The sequence below is a fragment of the Bombina bombina genome, chromosome 5 (genome assembly GCF_027579735.1).
Source record: "Bombina bombina isolate aBomBom1 chromosome 5, aBomBom1.pri, whole genome shotgun sequence".
Classification (NCBI taxonomy): domain Eukaryota; kingdom Metazoa; phylum Chordata; class Amphibia; order Anura; family Bombinatoridae; genus Bombina; species Bombina bombina.
This window is the reverse complement of record NC_069503.1, coordinates 23,320,009-23,346,078: the sequence shown is the minus strand read 5'-3', so window position 1 is coordinate 23,346,078 and position 26,070 is coordinate 23,320,009. Positions and strand designations below refer to the sequence as shown.

Sequence of the window (26,070 nt, the reverse complement as noted above, 5' to 3'; positions counted from 1 at the left end):
TGACAATGAGCTACTGCTAGTGAAGGGTTAATACACACTGTACAGGTGACAATGAGCTGCTGCTAGTGAAGGGTTAATACACTGTACAGGTGACAATGAGCAGTTGGTGCAGGGAGAGGACAATAGAGACATAAAGCAGGGAGCTAATTAACAACATCTGGGGTAGGTACAGTTCTAAGAATAATCACAGGATTACATAGACTGAATTATCAGGCCTTTTGTTTTTTTATTTTTTTGTCAAGAGCTGTTTCTATGGTAACAGTTTATAGCTCAAATATTAATTAGCTTGCGGTTTGCTGGTTTTTGTGTGATTGGCAGCTGTATCACATGTGACATCTTAGAGTGCATTCTGGGACATGTAGTTCTGTATTGGCCTGACTTTTCCTCCCCTCCCTCTCTGTGTGATGTCACTTCCTGTGCAGGCTGCAGCTAGGTGAGTTTTGCTGTGTTTATTGTGTGATATAAAGTTTATTGTAGCCCTGTGATATTTATATAGGGGAGAGGGCTGTACCATGTGATATTTATATAGGGGAGAGGGCTGTACCATGTGATATTTATATAGGGGAGAGGGCTGTACCCTGTGATATTTATATAGGGAGAGGGCTGTACCCTGTGATATTTATATAGGGAGAGGGCTGTACCGTGTGATATTTATATAGGGGAGAGGGCTGTACCATGTGATATTTATATAGGGGAGAGGGCTGTACCCTGTGATATTTATATAGGGAGAGGGCTGTACCCTGTGATATTTATATAGGGAGAGGGCTGTACCCTGTGATATTTATATAGGGAGAGGGCTGTACCCTGTGATGTGTGATATTTATATAGGGAGAGAGTGCTGTACCCTGTGATATTTATATAGGGAGAGAGTGCTGTACCCTGTGATATTTATATAGGGAGAGGGCTGTACCCTGTGATATTTATATAGGGAGAGGGCTGTACCCTGTGATGTGTGATATTTATATAGGGGAGAGGGCTGTACCCTGTGATATTTATATAGGGAGAGGGCTGTACCCTGTGATGTGTGATATTTATATAGGGAGAGGGCTGTACCCTGTGATGTGTGATATTTATATAGGGAGAGAGAGCTGTACCCTGTGATGTGTGATATTTATATAGGGAGAGAGGGCTGTACCCTGTGATGTGTGATATTTATATAGGGAGAGAGGGCTGTACCCTGTGATGTGTGATATTTATATAGGGAGAGAGGGCTGTACCCTGTGATGTGTGATATTTATATAGGGAGAGAGGGCTGTACCCTGTGATGTGTGATATTTATATAGGGAGAGAGGGCTGTACCCTGTGATGTGTTATATTTATATAGGGAGAGAGGGCTGTACCCTGTGATGTGTGATATTTATATAGGGGGAGAGGGCTGTACCCTGTGATATTTATATAGGGAGAGAGGGCTGTACCCTGTGATGTGTGATATTTATATAGGGAGAGGGCTGTACCCTGTGATGTGTGATATTTATATAGGGAGAGGCTGTACCCTGTGATGTGTGATATTTATATAGGGAGAGAGGGCTGTACCCTGTGATGTGTGATATTTATATAGGGAGAGAGGGCTGTAACCTGTGATGTGTGATATTTATATAGGGAGAGAGGGCTGTAACCTGTGATGTGTGATATTTATATAGGGAGAGAGGGCTGTAACCTGTGATGTGTGATATTTATATAGGGAGAGAGGGCTGTACCCTGTGCTGTGTGATATTTATATAGGGAGAGAGGGCTGTACCCTGTGATGTGTGATATTTATATAGGGAGAGAGGGCTGTACCCTGTGATGTGTGATATTTATATAGGGAGAGAGGGCTGTACCCTGTGATGTGTGATATTTATATAGGGAGAGGGCTGTACCCTGTGATGTGTGATATTTATATAGGGGAGAGGGCTGTACCCTGTGATGTGTGATATTTATATAGGGAGAGAGGGCTGTACCCTGTGATGTTTATATAGGGAGAGGGCTGTACCCTGTGATGTGTGATATTTATATAGGGAGAGAGGGCTGTACCCTGTGATGTGTGATATTTATATAGGGAGAGAGGGCTGTACCCTGTGATGTGTGATATTTATATAGGGAGAGAGGGCTGTACCCTGTGATGTGTGATATTTATATAGGGAGAGAGGGCTGTACCCTGTGATGTGTGATATTTATATAGGGAGAGGGATGTACCCTGTGATGTGTGATATTTATATAGGGAGAGAGGGCTGTACCCTGTGATGTGTGATATTTATATAGGGAGAGAGGGCTGTACCCTGTGATGTGTGATATTTATATAGGGGAGAGTTGGCTGTATCATGTGATGTGTGATATTTATAAAGGGGGAGAGGGCTGTACCCTGTGATGTGTGATATTTATATAGGGAGAGAGGGCTGTACCCTGTGATGTGTGATATTTATATAGGGGGAGAGGGCTGTACCCTGTGATATTTATATAGGGAGAGAGGGCTGTACCCTGTGATGTGTGATATTTATATAGGGAGAGAGGGCTGTACCCTGTGATGTGTGATATTTATATAGGGAGAGAGGGCTGTACCCTGTGATGTGTGATATTTATATAGAGAGAGGGCTATACCCTGTGATGTGTGATATTTATATAGGGAGAGAGGGCTGTACCATGTGATGTGTGATATTTATACAGAGGAGAGGGCTGTACCCTGTGATGTGTGATATTTATATAGTGAGAGGGCTTTACCCTGTGATGTGTGATATTTATATAGGGAGAGGGGGCTGTACCATGTGATGTGTGATGTTTATATAGGGAGAGAGGGCTGTACCATGTGATGTTTATATAGGGAGAGAGGGCTGTACCCTGTGATGTGTGATATTTATATAGGGGGAGAGGGCTGTACCCTGTGATGTGTGATATTTATATAGGGGGAGAGGGCTGTACCCTGTGATGTGTGATATTTATATAGGGAGAGAGGGCTGTACCCTGTGATGTGTGATATTTATATAAGGAGAGGGCTGTACCCTGTGATGTGTGATATTTATATAGGGAGACAGGGCTGTACCATGTGATGTGTGATATTTATATAGGAGAGAGGGCTGTGCCCTGTGATGTGTGATATTTATATAGGGAGAGAGGGCTTTACACTGTGATGTGTGATATTTATATAGGGAGAGAGGGCTGTACCCTGTGATGTGTGATATTTATATATAGAGAGAGGGCTGTACCCTGTGATGTGTGATATTTATATAGAGAGAGAGGGCTGTACCCTGTGATGTGTGATATTTATATAGGGAGAGGGCTGCACCCTGTGATGTGTGATATTTATATTGGGAGAGAGGGCTTTACACTGTGATGTGTGATATTTATATAGGGAGAGAGGGCTGTACCCTGTGATGTGTGATATTTATATAGGGAGAGAGGGCTGTACCCTGTGATGTGTGATATTTATATAGGGGAGAGGGCTGCACCCTGTGATGTGTGATATTTATATAGGGGAGAGGGCTGCACCCTGTGATGTGTGATATTTATATAGGGGAGAGGGCTGTACCCTGTGATGTGTGATATTTATATAGGGGAGAGGGCTGCACCCTGTGATGTGTGATATTTATATAGGAGAGAGGGCTGCACCCTGTGATGTGTGATATTTATATAGGGGAGAGGGCTGCACCCTGTGATGTGTGATATTTATATAGGGGAGAGGGCTGTACCCTGTGATGTGTGATATTTATATAGGGGAGAGGGCTGTACCCTGTGATGTGTGATATTTATATAGGGGAGAGGGCTGTACCCTGTGATGTGTGATATTTATATAGGGAGAGGGCTGTTCCCTGTGATGTGTGATATTTATATAGGGGAGAGGGCTGTACCATGTGATTTATATAGGGAGAGAGGGCTGTACCCTGTGATGTGTGATATTTATATAGGGAGAGAGGGCTGTACCCTGTGATATTTATATAGGGGAGAGGGCTGTACCCTGTGATGTGTGATATTTATATAGGGGAGAGGGCTGTACCATGTGATTTATATAGGGAGAGAGGGCTGTACCCTGTGATGTGTGATATTTATATTGGGAGAGGGCTGTACTGGGGGTGTCCTGTGATGTTTGATATTTAAAGGTTTGTACTGGGGTAATAGTAGCAGGCAAATGGCACTGGCTCTGACCTTTTTTTTCTGAACCTATTTAATTATCTTGTATTTTTTTTCAGACTATCTAGATCATTGGAACATAACAGCATCTAAACCGTATATTTATTGCAAAACAATCTGAGGACCACCTGGCTGATTACCAGAATGGATCAAGACTTGTGTGAGTATTATTATTACACATTATTATTATCTTTACTATAATTGCGTTTGTAATGTCCGTCGCTGTCGGCAGTTGCGCACGCATCCTCAGTGGAATGTTGGCTGCACGCGCAGCAAAAAGAATTCACCTGGATGCAGCGAAGACAAACGGAGCATTACAAAAAAAAAAAAAAACACTGCCCGCACGAAGTATAACAAAAAAAAACGAACCTCCCACACAAAGTATTCACACACATCACAAAATAATAAAGTAATTAACCCCTTAATCCCTTAACCGTCAACCACCAACATCGCAATAAACCTTATTACCCTATTAACCCCTAAACCGCAAATCCCCCACATCGCAATAAACATAATTCACCTATTAACCCCTAAAACGCAAAACCCACATCTCGCAATAAACTTAATAAACCTATTAACTCCTAAACCGCAAAACCCACACATCACAATAAACCCAATTACCCTATTAACCCCTAAACCGCAAAAAGAACAACATCGCAATAAACCTAATTAACCTATTAACCCCTAAAACCGCCAAAACCCAACACTCAAATAACTAATTAAATTACTAAGCCCCCTAACCTAACACCTCCTAAATTAACACAAATTAACTAAACTAAAAAATACTAAAGTTACAAAAAAAATGCTAAGATTACAAAAAATAAAAAAAGGCTAACATTACAGAAAATAAAAACCAAATTACCAAAGGTTACAAAATAAACCTAATCTCTATGAAAATAAAAAAGCCCCCCCAAAATAAAACACCCCCTACTTTAAGAATAAACTACCAGTAGCCCTTAAAAGGGCTTTTTGCAAGCTCCAGCAAGATTCTATCAAATACCTAGGGATCGCCCTCTCATCTAATCCATCTGTTCTCTTTGACAAGAATTATAGATCCCTACTACAGAGAACCCAAAGGGAACTGTCGAATTGGACCTCTAAACCACTATCTTGGTTTGGTAGAATCCAATCGATTAAAATGTCGACCCTGCTAAAAATCTTATACATATTGCAAGCTATTCCAATCCCATTACCTAAATGGTATATATCCCAATTACAATCCCTTATTAACAATGATGTGTGGGACAGCCATAAACAGCGTATAAACAAGAATACACTATTTAAAAATACATACAGAGGCGGACTTGGCCTGCCAAACATTAGGAAGTATTATACTGCAGTCACCTTACAAAGGGTCCTAGACTGGCATGGATCCTCAGATACTAAATCTTGGGGGTGTCTGGACTCTCACCTGTTACAAATCCCCAGTATTGGCGCAGTGTGTTGGGTTCCCCGAGACCTGAGACCCCCTCAATGCACAACATTAGAAATGCACAAACATTATTTTCAATCTTGGGATTCTGTGGTCTCCTCGGGAAACAATATCACTCACACACGCTCTCCCCTTTTTCCTATACCCTTGAATGCAGAGTTAGTGGGTGGGATAGACAATAAATTTTACAGATTACGCAAGTGGGACCACACACTTCCACTGACCACTTTTACTACAAACGGGAAACTAGTGAGTAGAGACAGGTTTTACCATCCTGACTGGAGGTAGACCTAAGAACTGGTTAAAACATGCACAGATATCACACTATATCTCATCCTGCCCACACAAAGCAGATCTGATCCGACAACTTACTCCATTTGAGACATTATGTTTCCAGGCCAAACCAATCCGACATTCTCTTTCCTTAGCTCGCAAATATCTACAAACACTTGACACCCCCAAAATACACTATTAAGTGGCAGCAAGAATTACAAACAGTGATTAGCACGACAGAATGGGATAAAAATTGTCAAAATACATGTAAGGCCTCGACATCACCACACATTTTGGATTTTAACTTCAAGGTCCTCACGAGGTGGTATCTTACCCCATCGCGTTTACACTCCATATACCCGAGCGCTTCCCAGCTTTGCTGGAGAGGATGCGGGGAACAGGGCTCCTTGCTACATATTTGGTGGCAGTGCTCCAGATTAGCGACATTCTGGAGCTCCTTGGGCACACATCTACAGAAAATTCTCCCCCCAGAAACAACCCTCACCCCAGGATTTGTACTTCTCAATGACCTACCGAACATAAGATGTAAATTACGACACCGCTTGATACAATTATGTCTCAATGCAGCTAAGTCTCTGATTGCCAGACACTGGAAGTCCATTGTGACTCCCACCTACGCTCTATGGATAGATAGGGTGTCTGAATTGCTGGAACTAGAGGAACATGGACATATGAGAAACAATCTCCACAACCCCTTCCCGGAGATTACGTTTTTATGGGAAGAATCCTTACATTCCCGTTACCACATTACACCCTTGGATTACACCCTGTTTTTGAATGACTCGGATTGACTCTCCCTCTCCCCCCCCTCTCCCTCCCCACTTTCCTTCCTAGCCTTCCCTTACTCCCATCCCTCCCCCTTGGCTCCTGTGCCCGAGAGTCTTTGACCTGCTTGCTACCATTATTGATTGATACATCAGTTTCAAAACAACTCTAGGGGTTGTAGGGCTCCAGGTGTTATTATAAAGCCTTGTTCAACTTGAAATACATTCTTGATAGCAGAGTTTATCTGTTAGGACTGCTTGGAGCCTCACGAGAAGAGTTGAATATACAATGACGGGACTCTTTGATAAAAAGATAAGACTCTGACGTGATCATATGTTATTGGTTTATTGTACAGGTGGTTGTATTGATGTTTAGAGAACTTATAAGAAATCCTGGAAAAAAAAATGCAAAAGGTGTTAGTATACAACTGCATTTGTATTTTTATCTGCTGTATGATGGATGTATGCGGGAAGCATTTTTATCTATTGATGCTTGTAACCTTTTCTCAATAAATACAATTTTTCAATTTTTTTTTTTTTTTAAAAAAAAAGGGCTTTTTGCAGGGCATTGTCCCAAGATTAATAGCTATTTTACATTAAAAAGACACAAAGTCTCCCCTAACAGTACACCCCCCCCCAACAAACAAAACCCCCCAAAAAATAAAAAACCTAACACTAAAAACCTAAACTACCCATTGCCCTGAAAAGGGTATTTGTTGGGCATTGCCCTTAAAAGGGCATTTAGCTCTTTTACAAAATGCCCACCCTAATCTAAATAAAAAAAAACAAAAAAAAAAAACCTTAGTCTAACCCCAAGGTGGGTACTCACCATTCCTGTTTAAATCAGCCAATAGGATTTCAGTAGCTCTCATCCTATTGGCTGATTTGAATTTGAAGATTTTATTGCTTACCTTGAATTCACTTTTCAGTGTACGGCGGCGATCGTACGAAGAGGATCCTCCACTCTCCATGGCTCCACGGTTGCCGGTCTTCAGTTCCAGAGTCTCCGGTCTTCAGCACCGCCCTCCGCTCTGCGCTGGGTTGTTCCTGGAAGAAGAAAGAAGAGGTCGCTGTTTGGAAGAAGACTTCACGGCCTGGAACAGGACCTTCTCCACCGGACTTCAGGAACGGAGGGTACCAACCTGGGGGTTAGACTAAGGGTTTTTTTAAGTTTTTTTGGGGGGGTGTTGTTTTATTTAGATTAGGGATGGGCAGTAAAAGAGCTAAATGCCCTTTTAAGGGCAATGCCCAAACAAATGCCCTTTTCAGGGTGATACAGCACCACTACCGGTTGTACATGATGACTTTCCCATTCCTTGTTTACAGGTTCTCCAGTCATCAGATCTGTATTTATTACACTAATATTATAGGGTGATACAGCACCACTACCGGCTGTACATGATGACTTTACCATTCCTTGTTTACAGGTTCTCCCGTCATCAGATCTGTATTTATTACACTAATATTATAGGTGATACAGCACCACTACCGGCTGTACATGATGACTTTACCATTCCTTGTTTACAGGTTCTCCAGTCATTAGATCTGTATTTATTACACTAATATTATAGGTGATACAGCACCACTACCGGCTGTACATGATGACTTTACCATTCCTTGTTTACAGGTTCTCCAGTCATCAGATCTGTATTTATTACACTAATATTATAGGGTGATACAGCACCACTACCGGCTGTACATGATGACTTTACCATTCCTTGTTTACAGGTTCTCCAGTCATCAGATCTGTATTTATTACACTAATATTATAGGGTGATACAGCACCACTACCGGCTGTACATGATGACTTTACCATACCTTGTTTACAGGTTCTCCAGTCATCAGATCTGTATTTATTACACTAATATTATAGGTGATACAGCACCACTACCGGCTGTACATGATGACTTTACCATACCTTGTTTACAGGTTCTCCAGTCATCAGATCTGTATTTATTACACTAATATTATAGGTGATACAGCACCACTACCGGCTGTACATGATGACTTTACCATACCTTGTTTACAGGTTCTCCAGTCATCAGATCTGTATTTATTACACTAATATTATAGGTGATACAGCACCACTACCGGCTGTACATGATGACTTTACCATTCCTTGTTTACAGGTTCTCCAGTCATCAGATCTGTATTTATTACACTAATATTATAGGGTGATACAGCACCACTACCGGCTGTACATGATGACTTTACCATTCCTTGTTTACAGGTTCTCCAGTCATCAGATCTGTATTTATTACACTAATATTATAGGGTGATACAGCACCACTACCGGCTGTACATGATGACTTAACCATTCCTTGTTTACAGGTTCTCCAGTCATCAGATCTGTATTTATTACACTAATAATATAGGTAATACAGCACCACTACCGGCTGTACATGATGACTTTACCATTCCTTGTTTACAGGTTCTCCAGTCATCAGATCTGTATTTATTACACTAATAGTATAGGTGATACAGCACCACTACCGGCTGTACATGATGACTTTACCATTCCTTGATTACAGGTTCTCCAGTCATCAGATCTGTATTTATTACACTAATATTATAGGGTGATACAGCACCACTACCGGCTGTACATGATGACTTTACCATTCCTTGTTTACAGGTTCTCCAGTCATCAGATCTGTATTTATTACACTAATATTATAGGGTGATACAGCACCACTACCGGCTGTACATGATGACTTTACCATTCCTTGTTTACAGGTTCTCCAGACATCAGATCTGTATTTATTACACTAATATTATAGGTGATACAGCACCATTACCAGCTGTACATGATGACTTTACAATTCTCTGTTTACAGGTTCTCCAGTGGTCGTACAGGAGAGTTTAGAGGTGAAGTCGGAGAAAGACAAGGAGCACACTGAAGGTCTTTTGACCATCATAAAGTGTGAATACGACCCATCCACTGATGATGGTGAGAGGTTTATGATATAATTGTCACATACTGGTGTTTTCTTATCAGGGTTTTTTTTTTTTTTTTTTTGAAAACCTATTAAATATAAAAAAAATCAAATTTCTTACCTAAGATAGGAAGAGTCCATGGCTTAATGTTGGGAAATACAATACCTGGCCACCAGGAGGAGGTAAAGACACCCCAGCCAAAGGTTTAAATATCCCTCCCACTTCCTCATTACCCCAGTCATTCTTTGGCTTTCGTCACGTTAGGAGGTGGCAGAGAAGTGTCAAAAGATTTGGAGAGTCCTGAAAAAGGGTATCTGCCCTTCAAGATAGGACTGGAATTTTAAGTAGTCATGTCAACCTCTCAGTGAGAGTATTGATGAAAGTTAGAGTCTGGAGATGCAGGGAAAGTTTTTCTGAGAACCCATCCAGACTACTGCTAATAGCTCCTAAGCAATCCTTGTTGACGAGTTTCACTACCTGCTTTTTTCACTCAAGTCCATGTCAAGAGAGCTGCTATAAGACTGGCACACTTGAGAGGCTGTGTTCTGTTCCACAGCATGGATCCTGGAGGTAAGATCATTTCATTTTTTACACATAAAACGCTATAACAGGGTCACCGTGTGGCTCCTTTATACCTTAATATGACCCAGGGTAAATATCCCCTGAAGGGTTTTTTTTGAACAGTTGGAGTTAATTAATCGGTGAATTAATTATTTACATGCTGCTTTGTGTGATTTTTTTTCCTGGGCTGATAGACTGTGTGTTTTTGGCTGGAACAAACAGGTTTCACTTTTAAGTTTCACTTTCTTTTTCAAAAGTGTTGCACAGTTCCTATTACTTGCTGTACTTGTGGTCTATGTTCATTTCCTCCATTCAGGTTGAGACTTGAACCTGAGGAGAGTGTTTCCTCTGTTAGCTGTCTGGGTCTAGGAGGTGGTGAATGCCCCAGCCATTGGGAGTATTATGGTGCAGTTTTCTATAATAAAAAAGATTTTATTTGTGTCCTTCTGTGGGTATAACCTGAGCTATGGAGGACTCTGACATGTTAAAAGGTACTCCTTCTGTACTAAATAATACCTGTTTGTATTGTGAGGAGGCCGTGGTTTTCTCGCCCACTCAATTATGTTCCACATACCTTCACACCGTTATAAAGTCTAAGAAGGGAGACAAGCCTGCTAAGGCTCTTAGTCCCTCTGTGCCATCTACCTCTTAGGACTTGGTGTCTCCTGTGTGTCAGGGTACAGGTCAATGACATATGTATATATACTAATATATATATAAATGAAAATAATATGAAAAGGATGTGTGTATATATGAGGCCGTCTATTTTCTCAGATGTGCTGTGAAATAAAAATTCTGATGTCAGGATTTAACTCAAAACCCCCTACAAGATGATTTTGGCTAGGTGGAAGCACGTTTATCATGATTGAAAGATAGCATAGCTTTGATGCACGCCCTCCTGCTGTGTCAAGCACACAAACATTTTCCTAAAGGAACTATAACTCAGTGACCCTGTTCATTTGACTATATATGCAGAGTTGTATGGCTCTAAGACATTTGGTGATGAGAGAGAGGATAAAATCTTAAATAGTTGGATAAGCATAGTACTGAAATTACAGGAAACCCCTTGATTATTTAGAGCAAATAGTCTGTGTTTTGAGTGGAGGATGTGCTCAAGGACCCTCTGGCATTTGTCACCTAAATCTTTGTGATTTCAAAGGAAGACATGTGCTGCAGACACGTGTAATGACAACAGTTCTATCTCACTGAATCTCTGACATTTGAAGACATATTGCAGACATACGGCTGGGGGGAAGATGACACAAATAAAAATAAATACTTTTTTTTTTTGCAAGAGGAATGATGCCAGTAGTTTCAAGTATGTTTGAAATAATTCAAATAACCCATATATGTATATATATGTTGTACTGAAACACATTATATTAAATAAATAATTGTTGTATTGAATAATAACTACATTATCCCCTTAATGACCACAATGTACCCTGTTTGTCACTGGTCGTTAAGGGTTTTTTCAGGACATAATAGCACAAGTCTAGCAAGAACACGCTATTAATTCCATCCCTCCAGCAGGCTTTATGGAATAGAGCAGTCTCAATGCTGGTGGCAAGACCACGCTATAAAACAATCAAGTCTCAAAAAAAGGCCAGCGACATACAGGGTACGTCGCTGGTCCTTAAGGGGTTAATAATGTTGCAATTAGACATATGAATGCTTAAATCAATTATTTCCATTTCTATTGCAGGCATCAATTCATATATGCAGAAATTGTAAAATGTGAAATAATTGCTGTATTTGCATGAATGCAATGTTAGGACTTTAAATGTTATAAATCTTGAATAGTTAGCAATATAAGTTACTTTAATATAATACAATGTTAATAATATAACATATTTGGTATCAGAATAATCAGAGAAATGATCTGATACTACCCATCTATAATTGGGGTTGTATGTGATTGATGAAAAAAAGTTATGGTCTGATTAAATAATCATTTTATAAGAATAATTAAGTTGTTAAAAATGTTTAGAAATGTGGTTAAATGTATTGCTGTGTTGTATGTCTGCTGCCCCCGAGTGGCCAGAACCCAGTATAGCAGTTAAGAGATTTTTCCATAACAACAATATATACTGAACCAATGGGATGATCAGCTTCGTAAGGGTCAATAACAAAGCAGGTTCCGAAAGGCCACCCATATTCCACACCTATGATTAAAATATATACGTTGTATGCAGGAAAGGAAAGGAGACTGGCTGCAGATTTTTCTTTGCAAAAACTGACTGAAAATTGTGCATGGGATACAGTCAAGCTATAAGAAAAGTAAGCCATACTTTCTCTTACCAATTGCAATTGCACTTATTTTTATATGAGGTGGGACAAGTCTTGAAGCTGAATATCATCTTGGTAATGTATTAAGAGATTGCTATAGCAAATAAATTTAAAGAGCACTCAGTATTTTAACTGTGCTCATAATCTGGTATAAGGCTAAATTTGTATCTTGCATGCTAAATAATTCATCTGTGCAAAATATTGGATATATATATATAGTTATCTTAGAATTGGTTTTAATTATAAGCAAATAAGAATTGCTCCAATCTAAATAAATAGACATTTAAATAACTGTTCATATTAAGAATATATGTACTTTAGTATCCAAGTTAGAATTGTATTAGAATCAAATTTTAACTAAATAGCTGAGTATACATATATTGACCTATTGTTTGATTTAAGCACTGTTTAGAATTGTGCCAGTCTGAATGTTTAGTGGTTTATATTTAGCCTCATTGTGTTAACTGAATGAAATTCAATTGTGAGTAAGGCTGGTTTTAAAGATAAATTTGCATGAGCTTTGCATAGCATATTTTAAATAGTTTTTGTTTTAACGCATATCATATTGACTCCTATTTTGATCCTTACAATTATATATATATATATATATATATATATCAATGTGTTCATAGTTATTTACTAATAATAAATAATTCAGATATTTAGATTAATTTTATTGTCTTAGCAAATGTTTGATTGTGGGTTTAGTTTAAAGAAAGATTGTTAAATATATCAGTTATAACCCGGCCATATACTAACATATTATTTGGAGAGTAAATGCTAAGATTCTTATAAATATACTGACATTTGAGATTACTACCCTTCTTCCTGCGGACTTTGCCGCACAGTTACAAACGGCGTTGTCTGCGGCCCTCAGTACATTACCTTGCTCTAACAGAAAGGTTAAACATAGCTCTCCTGACCCGGGGTCATCTAAATATTTATCAGATTTAGCTTTGACTTTTCCTGTGCCGGTTAAGATGTATTTAGCTTTTGACTTTTCCTGTGCCGGTGAAGATGGCAAACATTAAGAACGAATGGGAAAGAATTGGTTCTTCCTTTTCCCCCTCGTCTACTTTTAAAAAGTTGTTCCCGGTCCCGGACTCTCAACTGGATTTGTGGGGCTCCATTCCTAAGGTCGATGGTGCTATTTCTATACTTGCTAAACGTACTACTATACCTCTTGAAAATTGTTTTTCGTTCAGAGAGCCGATGGATAATAAAATGAAAACCTTTCTGAGAAAGATGTTTCAGCATAAAAGATTTTTGTTTCAACCGGCAGCGTTTACCTACTGGTGCGACTTTTTGTCAACTCATTGAGGTGGAGTCTCCCCTCAAGAATATTCAAGACAGAATAAAATCTCTGAGAATTGCTTATTCTTTTATATGTAATGCGAACATGCAAATTATTCGCCTAAATGTAAAGGCCTCTTGCTTTGCGGTCCTAGCCCACCGGGCGCTCTGGTTGAAGTCTTTGGGCCCATTTATCAAGCTCCGGATGGAGCTTAAGGGCCCGTGTTTCTGGCGAGCCTGCAGGCGGACAGACATCGCTGCAATTCAACCCGATCAGGTTGATTGACACCCAGCTGGCGGCTGATTGGCTGCGAATCTGCAGGGGGGCGGCGTTGCACCAGCAGCTCACAAGAGCTGCTGGTGCAATGCTGAATACAGAGAGTGCATTGCTCTCCGCATTCAGCGAGGTCTGTCGGACATGATCTAGACCTAATTCTCTCGATACTGTCTACCAGACCAGAAAGAGGGATGCCTTTCTAGGGTGCGTTCAGGATCTATCCTCCTGAGGAGTTGTCCCGGTGCCTATCAAAGAAATAAGTTTGGGGTTTTATTAAAACGTTTTCGTGGTCCCAAAGAAGGAGGGAACTTTCCGCACAATTCTGGACCTAAAGTGCTTAAACAGATGTCTCAGTGTCCCTTCCTTCAAGATGGAGACATAAAGACCATCCTTTTTTTAATTCAGGAAGGCCAGTTTATGACCACTATAGATCTGAAGGACGCTTACCTTCATGTTCCAATCCACAGGGAACACTTTCAGTTCCTGAGGTTTGCATTCCTGGACCAGCACTTCCAGTTCATTGCCCTTTCGTTTGGCCTAGCTACTGCTCCAAGAATCCTTATGGGGGCTCTTCTAGCAGTTGCCAGAACTCAGGGTATTGTAGTAGCCCCGTACTTGGACGATATTCTGGTGCAAGCACCATCCTTTTGTCTTGCAGAAGAATTATCTGAGTCCATTCTCAGTCTTCTTCGATCACATGGATGGAAGATAAACTTGGAAAAGAGTTCTCTTATCCCAAGAACCAGGGAGGAATTCCTGGGTACTATAATAGACTCCATATCCATGAAGATATTTCTAACAGACCAGAGACGTTGCAAGCTAACTTTGGCATGTCTTGCCCTCCGGACCTCCTTAAGTCCCTCTGTGGCTCAGTGTATGGAGGTGATTGGTCTCATGGTGTCCTGGATGGACATCATTCCTTTTGCCAGTTCCATCTCAGACCTTTACAATTGTGCATGCCGAGGCAGTGGAACGACGATCATTTAGATCTGTCTCAACAGATTGTATTAAACTGGTTGAGAGAATTGCTCTATTGGTGGCTCTGTCCAGATCATTTGTCCCGAGGGACATGCTTCTTAAGACGATCCTGGGAGATTGTGACTACTGACGCAAAAAGAGGAGTATACAAAATAACAGCACACAAAATAACAGCACGCAACATTATACTAATCTAGATACATTTCATCTCAAAGAAATACTTTTTATTAACAAGTGACAAAGTGGATACTTTTCATACAAAGACTTTTAAAAACTTGTCAAATTAATTACACCAAAAAAAACCACCGGTGGTAACCACAAAAACAATCTTTGGGCAGCATCTCCCTAATTTTATTATTGCTAACTTTTAAACTGGTCGGCCGACCACAACCTTTGTTCAGCATCTCCTTTCTGCGATCTTTTTCGATATATTTCAAGGCATTATGAACTAATTTTTTAGAGAATATTCTTACTATCATTTTTTACATTATCACATTTATATTGTCATATGTTTTAGCAATAGCAATACGTTATCAACTACTTTTATAATCATCAACTACTTTTATAATCCTATACTAATGCGTTAATGCTTTTTTGTTGTTTTTATGACTTTTTTATGATATTGCACTAGGTATCCAATGTACTAGGTCCAACACGTAGACTAGTCCTTAAAATCAAATATTTGTTCCTATAGCAGGTTTACAATATATAAAAATCCAACATCTAAACGTATCAAATACTTGCCTAAACCTCCATAGGTTCATCTACAGACGTGCCATCTAAGGGCACAAACACATATGTGTTTTAATGTTTAGTATAGCTATATCTGACTTCTTGTAATTAATAAATATATTCTACAATATGTTATAGGACTGAGAGTATATATTTTTTCCTCACTACATTAAAAAATTCTTTTTATCCTAATTTTACAAGGGTATAAGCATTCAATTGCGCCCCTACTCCTAAACTCACACTTCTCCGGCACACCTAAACCAGATATTTTGGGGAAAATATCATAGGGGAAAGGGCTTACCCAAAAAAGGCAGTGCAAAAAAGTTTTAAACAACACCTATCAAAAACTGACTACTGACGCAAGCCTATCCAGATGGGGAGCTGTTTGGGGTGCCAGGAAGGCACAAGGGTTGTGGACTCAGGTGGAGTCCTCCCTCCCGATCTGTATTTTAGAGCTACAGTCAATCTTTAAGGCTTCGAATGATTGGCCACTTCTGTGTTTCGTCACAGTTTTTCAGATTCCAATCAGACAATATAACCTCGGTGGCTTACACCAACCATTATGGGGTACGAGAAGTTCCATGGCGATGAAGAAAGTATCTCAGATTCTGCAGTGTGCGGAGGCCCACAGCTGTTCGCTGTCGGCGATCCACATTTCGGGTGTGGAACACTGGAAGGCAGAATTTCTCAGCAGGCAATCCTTCCATCCAGGGAAATGGTCTCTCCATCCCGAGGTGTTCGCAGAGATATGCAGCAAGTGGGGGATGCCGGAGCTAGATCTCATGGCGTCCTGTCTCAATACCAAGCTACCCAGGTACGGGTCAAGGTCGAGGGATCCCCAAGCAGATCCAATAGATGCACTAGCAGTGCCCTGGAGGTTCAAACTCCATATATCTTTTTTCTCCATTACCGCTTTTTCCTTGAGTGGTGGCCCGCATCAAGCAGGAGCGTGTATCAGTAATCCTGATTGCTCCTTCGTGGCCGCGAAGGACGTGGTTTGCGGATCTAGTAGGGATGTGCTCATCTCCTCCATGGAAGTTACCTTGTCGCAGAGACCTGCTGATACAAGGTCCATCTGTTCATCAAAATCTACATTCTCTGAGGCTGACTGCGTGGATATTGAATGCTTAGTTTTAGCCAAGAGAGGTTTCTCTGAGAATGTCATTGATACTCTTTTTCAAGCTCGTAAACCAGTTACTCTGCGTATCTACCACAAGGTGTGGAGGACCTACTTATTCTGGTGTGATGAGCGTGGTTTTTCCTGGCACAGAGTTAAGGTTGCCAGGATCTTATCTTTTTTCCAGGATGGGCTGGATAAGGGCCTGTCTGTTAGTTCCCTGAGGGGACAGATTTCGGCCCTGTCGGTTTTATTGCACAAGAGACTGGCTAAGTTTCCAGACGTGCAGTCCTTTGTTAAGGTTCTGATTAGGATCAGACCTGTGTTTAGATCTGGGGCTCCTCCTTGGTGCCTAAATCTTGTTCTTCTGGTTTCGCAACAGGTTCCAATTGAGCCTCTGCATTCCGTTGACATTAAATTGTTATCTTGCAAGTTTCTCTCTTTATTGGCTATTGTGCCTCTGCACGCAGAGTTTCTGAGATCTCTGTTTTGCAATGTGAGCCCCCTTATCTGATTTTTCATGCAGATAAGGCACTTTTAGGTACGAAATTGGGTTTTCTTCCTAAGGTTGTGTCGGATCGCAACATCAATCAAGAAGATTGTGGTTCCTTCCTTGTGTCCTAATCCATCTTCATCGAAGGAACGCTTACTTAATAAGTTGGATGTGGTTTGCGCCTTGAAGTTCTATCTTCAGGCTACAAAAGAAGTTTAGACAATATTCCTCTTTGTTTGTTGTTGATTCGGGGAGGCGTAAAGGGGCAGAAGGCTACTTCGCCTTCCCTATATTTTTGGTTAAGGAGTGTCATCCCCTCAGCTTATGGGACAGCGGCTCATTCCACTAGAGCAGTGGCTTCCTCTTGGGCCTTTAAGAACGAGGCCTCTATGGATCAGATTTGTTTGATGTTTTCGCTTTGGCTGAAGCAGCTTTCGGGAGAAAAGTTTTGCAGGCTGTGGTGCTCTCAGAATAGGGTCCGCCTCTATCTTTTTGTTCCCTCCCGTTATTCATTCAGTGTCCTCTGGAGCTTGGGTATAGTTTTCTCAACAGTAAGGAATGAAGCCGTGGACCCTCCCTATCTTAGGAAGGAAAACATAATTTATGCTTACCAGATAAATTCCTTTCCTTCCGGATAGGGAGAGTCCACGGCCCCTGCACGTTTTTTCTTGTCTATGGGCGGTCCCCTATTATTTATTTTATTCTTCTGGCACCATTATACCCTAATGTTTCTCCTACTTTTCCTTGCTCCCTCGGCAGAATGACTGGGGCAATGAGGAAGTGGGAGGGATAGTTAAGCCTTTGGCTGGGGTGTCTTTGCCTCCTCCTGGTGGCCAGGTGTTGTATTTCCCAACAGTAAAGAATGAAGCCGTGGACTCTCCCTATCTGGAAGGAAAGGAATTTATCTAATAAGCATAAATTATGTTTTTAAAAGAATAAACAAATATAAAGTAGGTTTTACTAGACACCACAAATGAATAGACTTACACTAAATCAGACTGTAAGCGCGCACGTAATGATTGCAGTAAACTCAAGCTATGGCGAGGGATCTGCATAAACCTCACTAGGACTGTAACTACTAGGGTGGATACAAATGAATCATTTATTTAAAAAAAAATCAGATATATTTTGTTTAAATAGGATTGTTTTTTAAAATAAAATGCATTTTTGATGAAAAATATCTAAATATAGTTTCTATTTAGAAAACATTATAATACAAATGTTATTTATCCTGAAATGAGGATTAGTTTTTATTTATATAGCAGAAGGCTGTTTATTTGTTAATTTTGGGCATATTTTTCTGTGTAGAAGATATAAACACATATTAAAGGTTTTGTAGTTTTGTGTGTCTGTAGAACTAGCATGTCCTTTCTTCACAGCAAGATATTATACAATAAACGTGAGAATTACGATATAGACCCTTTAAAGGGACACTCAAGTCACAATGTATCATGATTTCATGATTCAGATAGAGCATGGGATTTGAAACAACTTTCCAATTTACTTCCATAAACAAAATGTGCAGTGTTTTTATATGTACACTTTTTGAGTCACCAGCACTTGTAATTGGCTGATGGCTATCACATGATACAGGAGTTGAAATAGACATAACTTTGAAATTTGTCAGAATCTACTACTTAGTTCAGATTAAAGGGACATTAAACACTAAATAAATGCTAGATATAATGATGCATTAAAAGAAAAGATTAGTCTGAGAATAACTTGTTGATGTATTTTTTAACGTTTCATTAGTTGACAAAATAAGTGTAAAGTTTTAGTGGGAGCTGCCATGTTGTAACTTAGGTTACCTTCTCTGCTGTGGCCAATTAGGGACAGTTATAAATAGGTCACTAAAGTGAGCAGCCAATGGTTGTGCTGGATTTAACAGAGTTCTGCACTTCCATTTCTAACAGGAACTGAAAAGCTCACAATGTCAGAATGGAATTGGAGTAAAAGGGCACAAAATAAATAATATAAGTATATTGCAGAGCTTTTTTTTATTTATACGATTTATCATTTTATATTACCATTTCACAGTGTTTAATGTCCCTTTAAGTGCTATTGCATTGTCTTATTATCTTGCTTTTGTTGTTTATGCAAATCTACTGCATTTACTGGTCCTTAATATAACCCCAACGTTATTATTTTTCTTTCATGATTCAGATGTACTTTTTATTTGTATCAAATGTTCTTCATTCTCTTTGTATCCTTTATTGAAGGATAGCAATTCTCTACTGGGAGCTAGCTGAACATATTAGATGAGACAGCTCGTATTAGTGCATTGCTTCTGAGCCTACCGATGTTTTTCAACAATAGATACAAAGAGAAGCAAATTAGATGAGTACATTGGAAAGTTGTTTAACATTATATGTTCTAAATCATTTGCGTTTATTTTTTACTTTACTGTCCCTTTAATGCCATTGCTCCCCTGCACATCTATGTACACAGAATCATCCCCATACTAAGTCTTAAGAAGCTCACTGAATAGAAGATTGTTTAGAGCGGAATAGATCTGCACAAGGACATAAGGGGAGGGGCCAACATGATATAGATCTGCACAAGGACATAAGGGGAGGGGCCAGCATGATATAGATCTGCACAAGGACATAAGGGGAGGGGCCAACATGATATAGATCTGCACAAGGACATAAGGGGAGGGGCCAGCATGATATAGATCTGCACAAGGACATAAGGGGAGGGGCCAACATGATATAGATCTGCACAAGGACATAAGGCAAGGGGCCAGCAGTAAACCTGATATAGATCTGCACAAGGACATAAGGGGAGGGTCCAGCAGTAAACCTGATATAGATCTGCACAAGGACATAAGGCAAGGGGCCAGCAGTAAACCTGATATAGATCTGAAAACACAAACAGATGCAGATGCTGCACTTTGTAAGTAAACCACTGATTCCAAGCAAATAAAGTACAATGGCTGATACTGAGTAGATATCATGTAGCTAGTAACAGGCGCCCTATCATTTCCGGTGTGGGCTCCCTTGGAGAAAAATTGGGGTCTTTCATTGATACGGTTCTTCAGCCGATTGTCCAGATAACCCCAGCATACCTTCGTGATACCAAACATCTGTTGAGGCTTTTAAATTGTTTACATATTAATGAGGATGACACTTTACTTACCATTGATGTCACATCACTATATTCTTGTATACCCCATAACCTAGGCATAGAGGCCTTAAAAGCCATGTTAAAGATGTACACTACATATGATGACAAGTTTATTGGATTTGTATGTGATGGTGCAAATTTTCTTTTGAATCACAATAACTTCACATTTGAAGGCACACACTATGTTCAAAATCAAGGCACCGCTATGGGTGCAAAGTTTGCACCATCATATGCAAATCTATACCTAACCAATTTCGAATTTCAGAAAATATTTCATCATACCAATCCTTTCAGGTCTCAGATAAAGTTCTACCGAAGATTTATTGATGACCTTGTAATAGTATGGAGTGGAGATATAAACTCCATACCTCCATTCTTAGAATATCTCAATGCAAACCGCTATAACTTGGGATTTACTTATACCGCATCTAAACACAGTATTTCATTTTTAGATATCACATTAACGTTAGACACTTTATCTCACTCAGTCCTTACCTCCACATTCAGAAAACCCACATCTGGCAACACAATTTTACGAGCTGACTCTCACCATCCAGTACATCTTAAGATGGCCATTCCCAAGGGACAATATATGCGTCTCAGACGTAACTGTACCAATATTAATACATACAAAGAACAAGCCTCATCTCTTACACAGCGTTTACAAATTAGGGGATATGACATTAGCTTACTAGAAAAAGTTAGTAAAGAAGTGGAACTTATGCATAGGGATACTCTGTTGCAAGATACCCCAAAAGATAAACATCGAGACAAAAAATGCTTTAAATCTCCTATAACTTTTTCAACCCGCTATAGTAGACAATTCAATCGCATTAATAACATCATCAGGAAATATTTGCCTGTCTTAGACAGAGATGCATTGTTACATGATTCGTTACAGAACCAGGGCATCAGGGTTGTCAGCAAAAAAGCCACAACGCTTGGAAACTACCTAGGTAGAGATTTTTCGACAAAAGCTAGTTCTTCCTGGCTCCTGCCGGAAGTTGGATTTTTTAGATGCAGGAAAACTCCTTGCAAGAGCTGTGAGTTTGTAGTCCCTGGCAATGAGTTTAGGTCCACAGCCACTGGCAACTGTTTTGACATTAGGTTTAGACTGAACTGCAATTCTAAGTTCGTGGTTTATTTAATAAGTTGCAATATCTGTCACAAGCAATACGTAGGTAGGACGACGAGGTTTCTGAAGGACAGGATCAGGGAGCACTTACTCTCTATCAAACATGATCCGCCCTCTACTCCAGTAGCCAAACACTTTGCCAGCCACTTTATATCTCTAGGCATTACTGTTAACGATACTAATTTAAAGAGAATGTTCAGTTTTCAAGGCATTGACCACGCCCCTCATGACATTAGAGGGGGAGATAGGTCTGCCACACTAAACAGAAAAGAAGCCTTTTGGATTTTTAATCTATTAACAGGAGCACCAAATGGCATTAATAAAATTACTGATCTCAGATATTTTGTAGATTAATGGTTTTCTTTAATGTGTATTAACATTTCAAACTGTTTACCAAAGAAATACCATCGACAGTTCTTAACCCTTTTCTCCTATGTTTGTTTATACCTTTTAAAAGTAACATTAGTCCCCATTAGCTTAAACTAGTTCATTATTACTATAGAGCATTATTTTCATGAGCAAGAAACGAAGATTTTGTGCACTTGTCACACACATTTAGCTTTTTCTTAAGAGTTAGTTATAATGTCACCTATATAGGTATTACATGAGGCATAGAAATAAAGAACAGCAACACAGCATTTGAAAATTGTGAAAAGAATTTTTAATCAATTTCATGCTTCGAAAGGGTGAAAACAAAAATAACAAGTATAAATTAAAAAGCACGAATCATCACTATTATATTTAGTTTAGCATCACATTTTTATACAACCTCAATAAGAGGTTTATTTTATTTTGTATTCCACATTGAAAGTATCAGTGTCGCATCACTAGGATTAGAATGTAGATTTATTTGATCACCACCATTATTGGTCTTTCACTTTACTTCATTTAAAATCTGAAATTTAACATCATATATATATTTTTTTCTTGAAGTCACATTCCTTGTCTTTTGTGTTCTAATGCTCTATGTAACTTAACATCGAAGCTAATGGAGGGATTGACAAAATAACAACTGTCAAATGTATCAAAAGCTGTTTCTGTTTAAGTATTTCCCATTCTTAGTTATCTGCTACATGCATATAACTTTATCCCTGGTACTAATATAGTGTACGTGTATCTTACTAATGTTATTGAAAATACGTATGAGATTTTACTTATCGTACTCTTTGAAAGTTTGATACTAGAAATTAACTCTTATTTCCTCTGAGAGTCTGCAGTACATTGTTATAACAATTAGTTTAGATATTTTATTTAATGTTTTTCTTTTCAACTTATTTTTATTTGATATTCATTTTGTCTACCTACGGAGCAATGTTATATTATGTTATTTCATTTCAACATTTTATTTTAACACCTTATCAACTGTGTACTGATACAATTAACAACACGCTAGCACGGTCATTATATGTTTATATTTTACATTGTATTCTTAAAAGTAATTCACATCGATACAAGATTCATATACATTGATTACTGAGAATCCAATCTTATTTTATGTTGAGCCTATTAAAATGGTTCTCATTTTGACCAAGCATAAATCCGTTACCATAGGCAGTACTATTCTGTCCCTTTAATTGCAGTTCACAGGTGCTCTCATTGTGACGTAGGTAGGCAAGCCTTTTTAAGTTGTTTAATGTCTATACAAGTTAAGTCCCTGACGAAGTGCCTCCGGGCAGGAAACGCGTCGGACGTTTGCCATTGTTTCAATGTACCCCTGAGTTTGTTTGACACCCTGTTTATGATCTTACAATAAAGACATCAATTTTTACCTGCACACACCCTGCGGCTGCAATTTGTCCCAATACAAGGTAACTTTCATTGTTTATCTGATATAGATCTGCACAAGGACATAAGGGGAAGGGCCAGCAGTAAACATAATATAGATCTGCACAAGGACATAAGGCAAGGGGCCAGCAGTAAACCTGATATAGATCTGCACAAGGACATAAGGGGAGGGGCCAGCAGTAAACATCATATAGATCTGCACAAGGACATAAGGGGAGGGGCGCAGTAAACCTTATATAGATCTGCACAAGGACATAAGAGGAGGGGCCAGCAGTAAACCTGATATAGATCTGCACATGGATATAAGGGGAGGGGCCAGCAGTAAACCTGATATAGATCTGCACATGGATATAAGGGGAGGGGCCAGCAGTAAACCTGATAAAGATCTGCACAAGGATATAAGGGGAGGGGCCAGCAGTAAACCTGATATAGATCTGCACAAGGATATAAGGGGAGGGGCCAGCAGTAAACCTGATATAGATCTGCACATGGATATAAGGGGAGGGGCCAGCAGTAAACCTGATAAAGATCTGCACAAGGATATAAGGGGAGGGGCCAGCAGTAAACCTGATATAGATCTGCACAAGGATATAAGGGGAGGGGCCAGCAGTAAACCTGATTTAGATCTGCACAAGGATATAAGGGGAGGGGCCAGCAGTAAACCTGATATAGATCTGCACAAGGACATAAGGGGAGGGGCCAGCAGTAAATCTGATATATATTGTTATTGTTTTAGTTTAATCAAACTAATTATATTGTCATTATTAAGCTAATGGTTATTTTTCTCCTTCCAATAAAGTACATCTGAAAAGTCAATCGAATATGAACTTATTAAACTGGAGATAGTTAACCTCCAAATAATTTAATTTCAGTGATTTATCTATTTATTTCTAATGGTATATAAGATGTTCCGTAATTTGAAACCTTTATGTAGAAAACCACGATTTATATTGATTTATATCAAGTCTTACTGCTACTGATTTAAATCAAATCCACCCTGATGCACAGGAAAACATTTTTTTTGGGATAAATAACAAAAAACCTGACTGTTTTGGACGATATTCACGGATGTGAGTGTGAGTGAGTGTGTGACACTGTGTGAGTGAGTGTGTGACACTGTGTGTGTTTGTTCTGGTTGTTAGATTTGGAGAAGATTTTCTCATAGCCATGATTTGATGGTGACCAGAATGTGGCATCACTAATGTCACCAAAGCAGAACTCCGGTAGGTTACATTGCTGCCAGATATACATCATGGATTTCCCATTCCCTATTTGCAGATTCTCCGGAGGACGTACCAGAGAGTTTAGAGATGAAGAAAGATGAACTGGATTCAGACGACCATGGGACCACCATAAAGTGTGAATATGAAACCGTTATTTTTGATGGTGAGAATCTTCTAACCTTATTTTTTTTGCATTATGTGGTTACAGTTATCTAAAAACACATTTGCAAGTTCTCTATGGAGAACTAAAGGTTAATGTGTACAGTTATATTTAATTCTTCTAACAAACGATGAGCAAGGATAAATACTGCAGAGGTCAGAGAGAGAACAAGGGCAGTATCCTTGCTAATCCAGACCCAGAAGTAGTTGTCTGAGGTTTTAGATTCTGTAGCTCAGTCTGACTCACTGTCCTGTAGTCACATCCCAGTGTGAGGCTCCTGCGTTGTCTGCAGAGGTCAGAGAGAGAACAAGGGCAGTACCCTCACTAATACAGATCTATACGTACTTGTCTGAGGTGTTAGATTCTGTAGCTCAGTCTGACTCACTGTCCTGTAGTCACATCCCAGTGTGAGGCTCCTGCGCTGTCTGCAGAGGTCAGAGAGAGAACAAGGGCTGTACCCTCACTAATGCAGATCTATACGTACTTGTCTGAGGTGTTAGATTCTGTAGCTCAGTCTGACTCACTGTCCTGTAGTCACATCCCAGTGTAAGGCTCCTGCGCTGTCTGCAGAGGTCTGAGAGAGAACAAGGGCTGTACCCTCATTAATGCAGATCTATACGTACTTGTCTGAGGTGTTAGATTCTGTAGCTCAGTCTGACCCACTGTCCTGTAGTCACATCCCAGTGTAAGGCTCCTGCGCTGTCTGCAGAGGTCAGAGAGAGAACAAGGGCTGTATCCTCACTAATGTAGATCTATACGTACTTGTCTGAGGTGTTAGATTCTGTAGCTCAGTCTGACTCACTGTCCTGTAGTCACATCCCAATGTGAGGCTCCTGCGCTGTCTGCATAGGTCAGAGAGAGAACAAGGGCTGTACCCTCACTAATACAGATCTATACGTACTTGTCTGAGGTGTTAGATTCTGTAGCTCAGTCTGACTCACTGTCCTGTAGTCACATCCCAATGTGAGGCTCCTGCACTGTCTGCAGAGGTCAGAGAGAGAAAACAAGGGCTGTACCCTCTCTAATGCAGATCTATACGTACTTGTCTGAGGTGTTAGATTCTGTAGCTCAGTCTGACTCACTGTCCTGTAGTCACATCCCAGTGTAAGGCTCCTGCGCTGTCTGCAGATGTCAGAGAGAGAACAAGGGCTGTACCCTCACTAATGCAGATCTATACGTACTTGTCTGAGGTGTTAGATTCTGTAGCTCAGTCTGACTCACTGTCCTGTAGTCACATCCCAGTGTAAGGCTCCTGCGCTGTCTGCAGAGGTCAGAGAGAGAACAAGGGCTGTACCCTCACTAATGCAGATCTATACGTACTTGTCTGAGGTGTTAGATTCTGTAGCTCAGTCTGACTCACTGTCCTGTAGTCACAT

The 26,070-nt window shown here is 39.9% G+C and overlaps 1 protein-coding gene across 1 annotated transcript in view; it reads left to right on the top strand.

The window, feature by feature from the left end:
• The first annotated feature begins 406 nt into the window (after positions 1-406).
• LOC128659715 (zinc finger protein OZF) overlaps positions 407-26,070 on the top strand; it is a 50,766-nt gene continuing 25,102 nt past the window's right edge. Inside the window, exons 1-4 of the mRNA XM_053713289.1 lie at positions 407-433; positions 4,161-4,261; positions 9,425-9,538; positions 24,590-24,697. Of these exons, the coding sequence (XP_053569264.1) occupies positions 4,246-4,261; positions 9,425-9,538; positions 24,590-24,697 (238 nt within the window). The 5' untranslated portion in view covers positions 407-433; positions 4,161-4,245. The remainder of the gene's footprint in view (positions 434-4,160; positions 4,262-9,424; positions 9,539-24,589; positions 24,698-26,070) is intronic.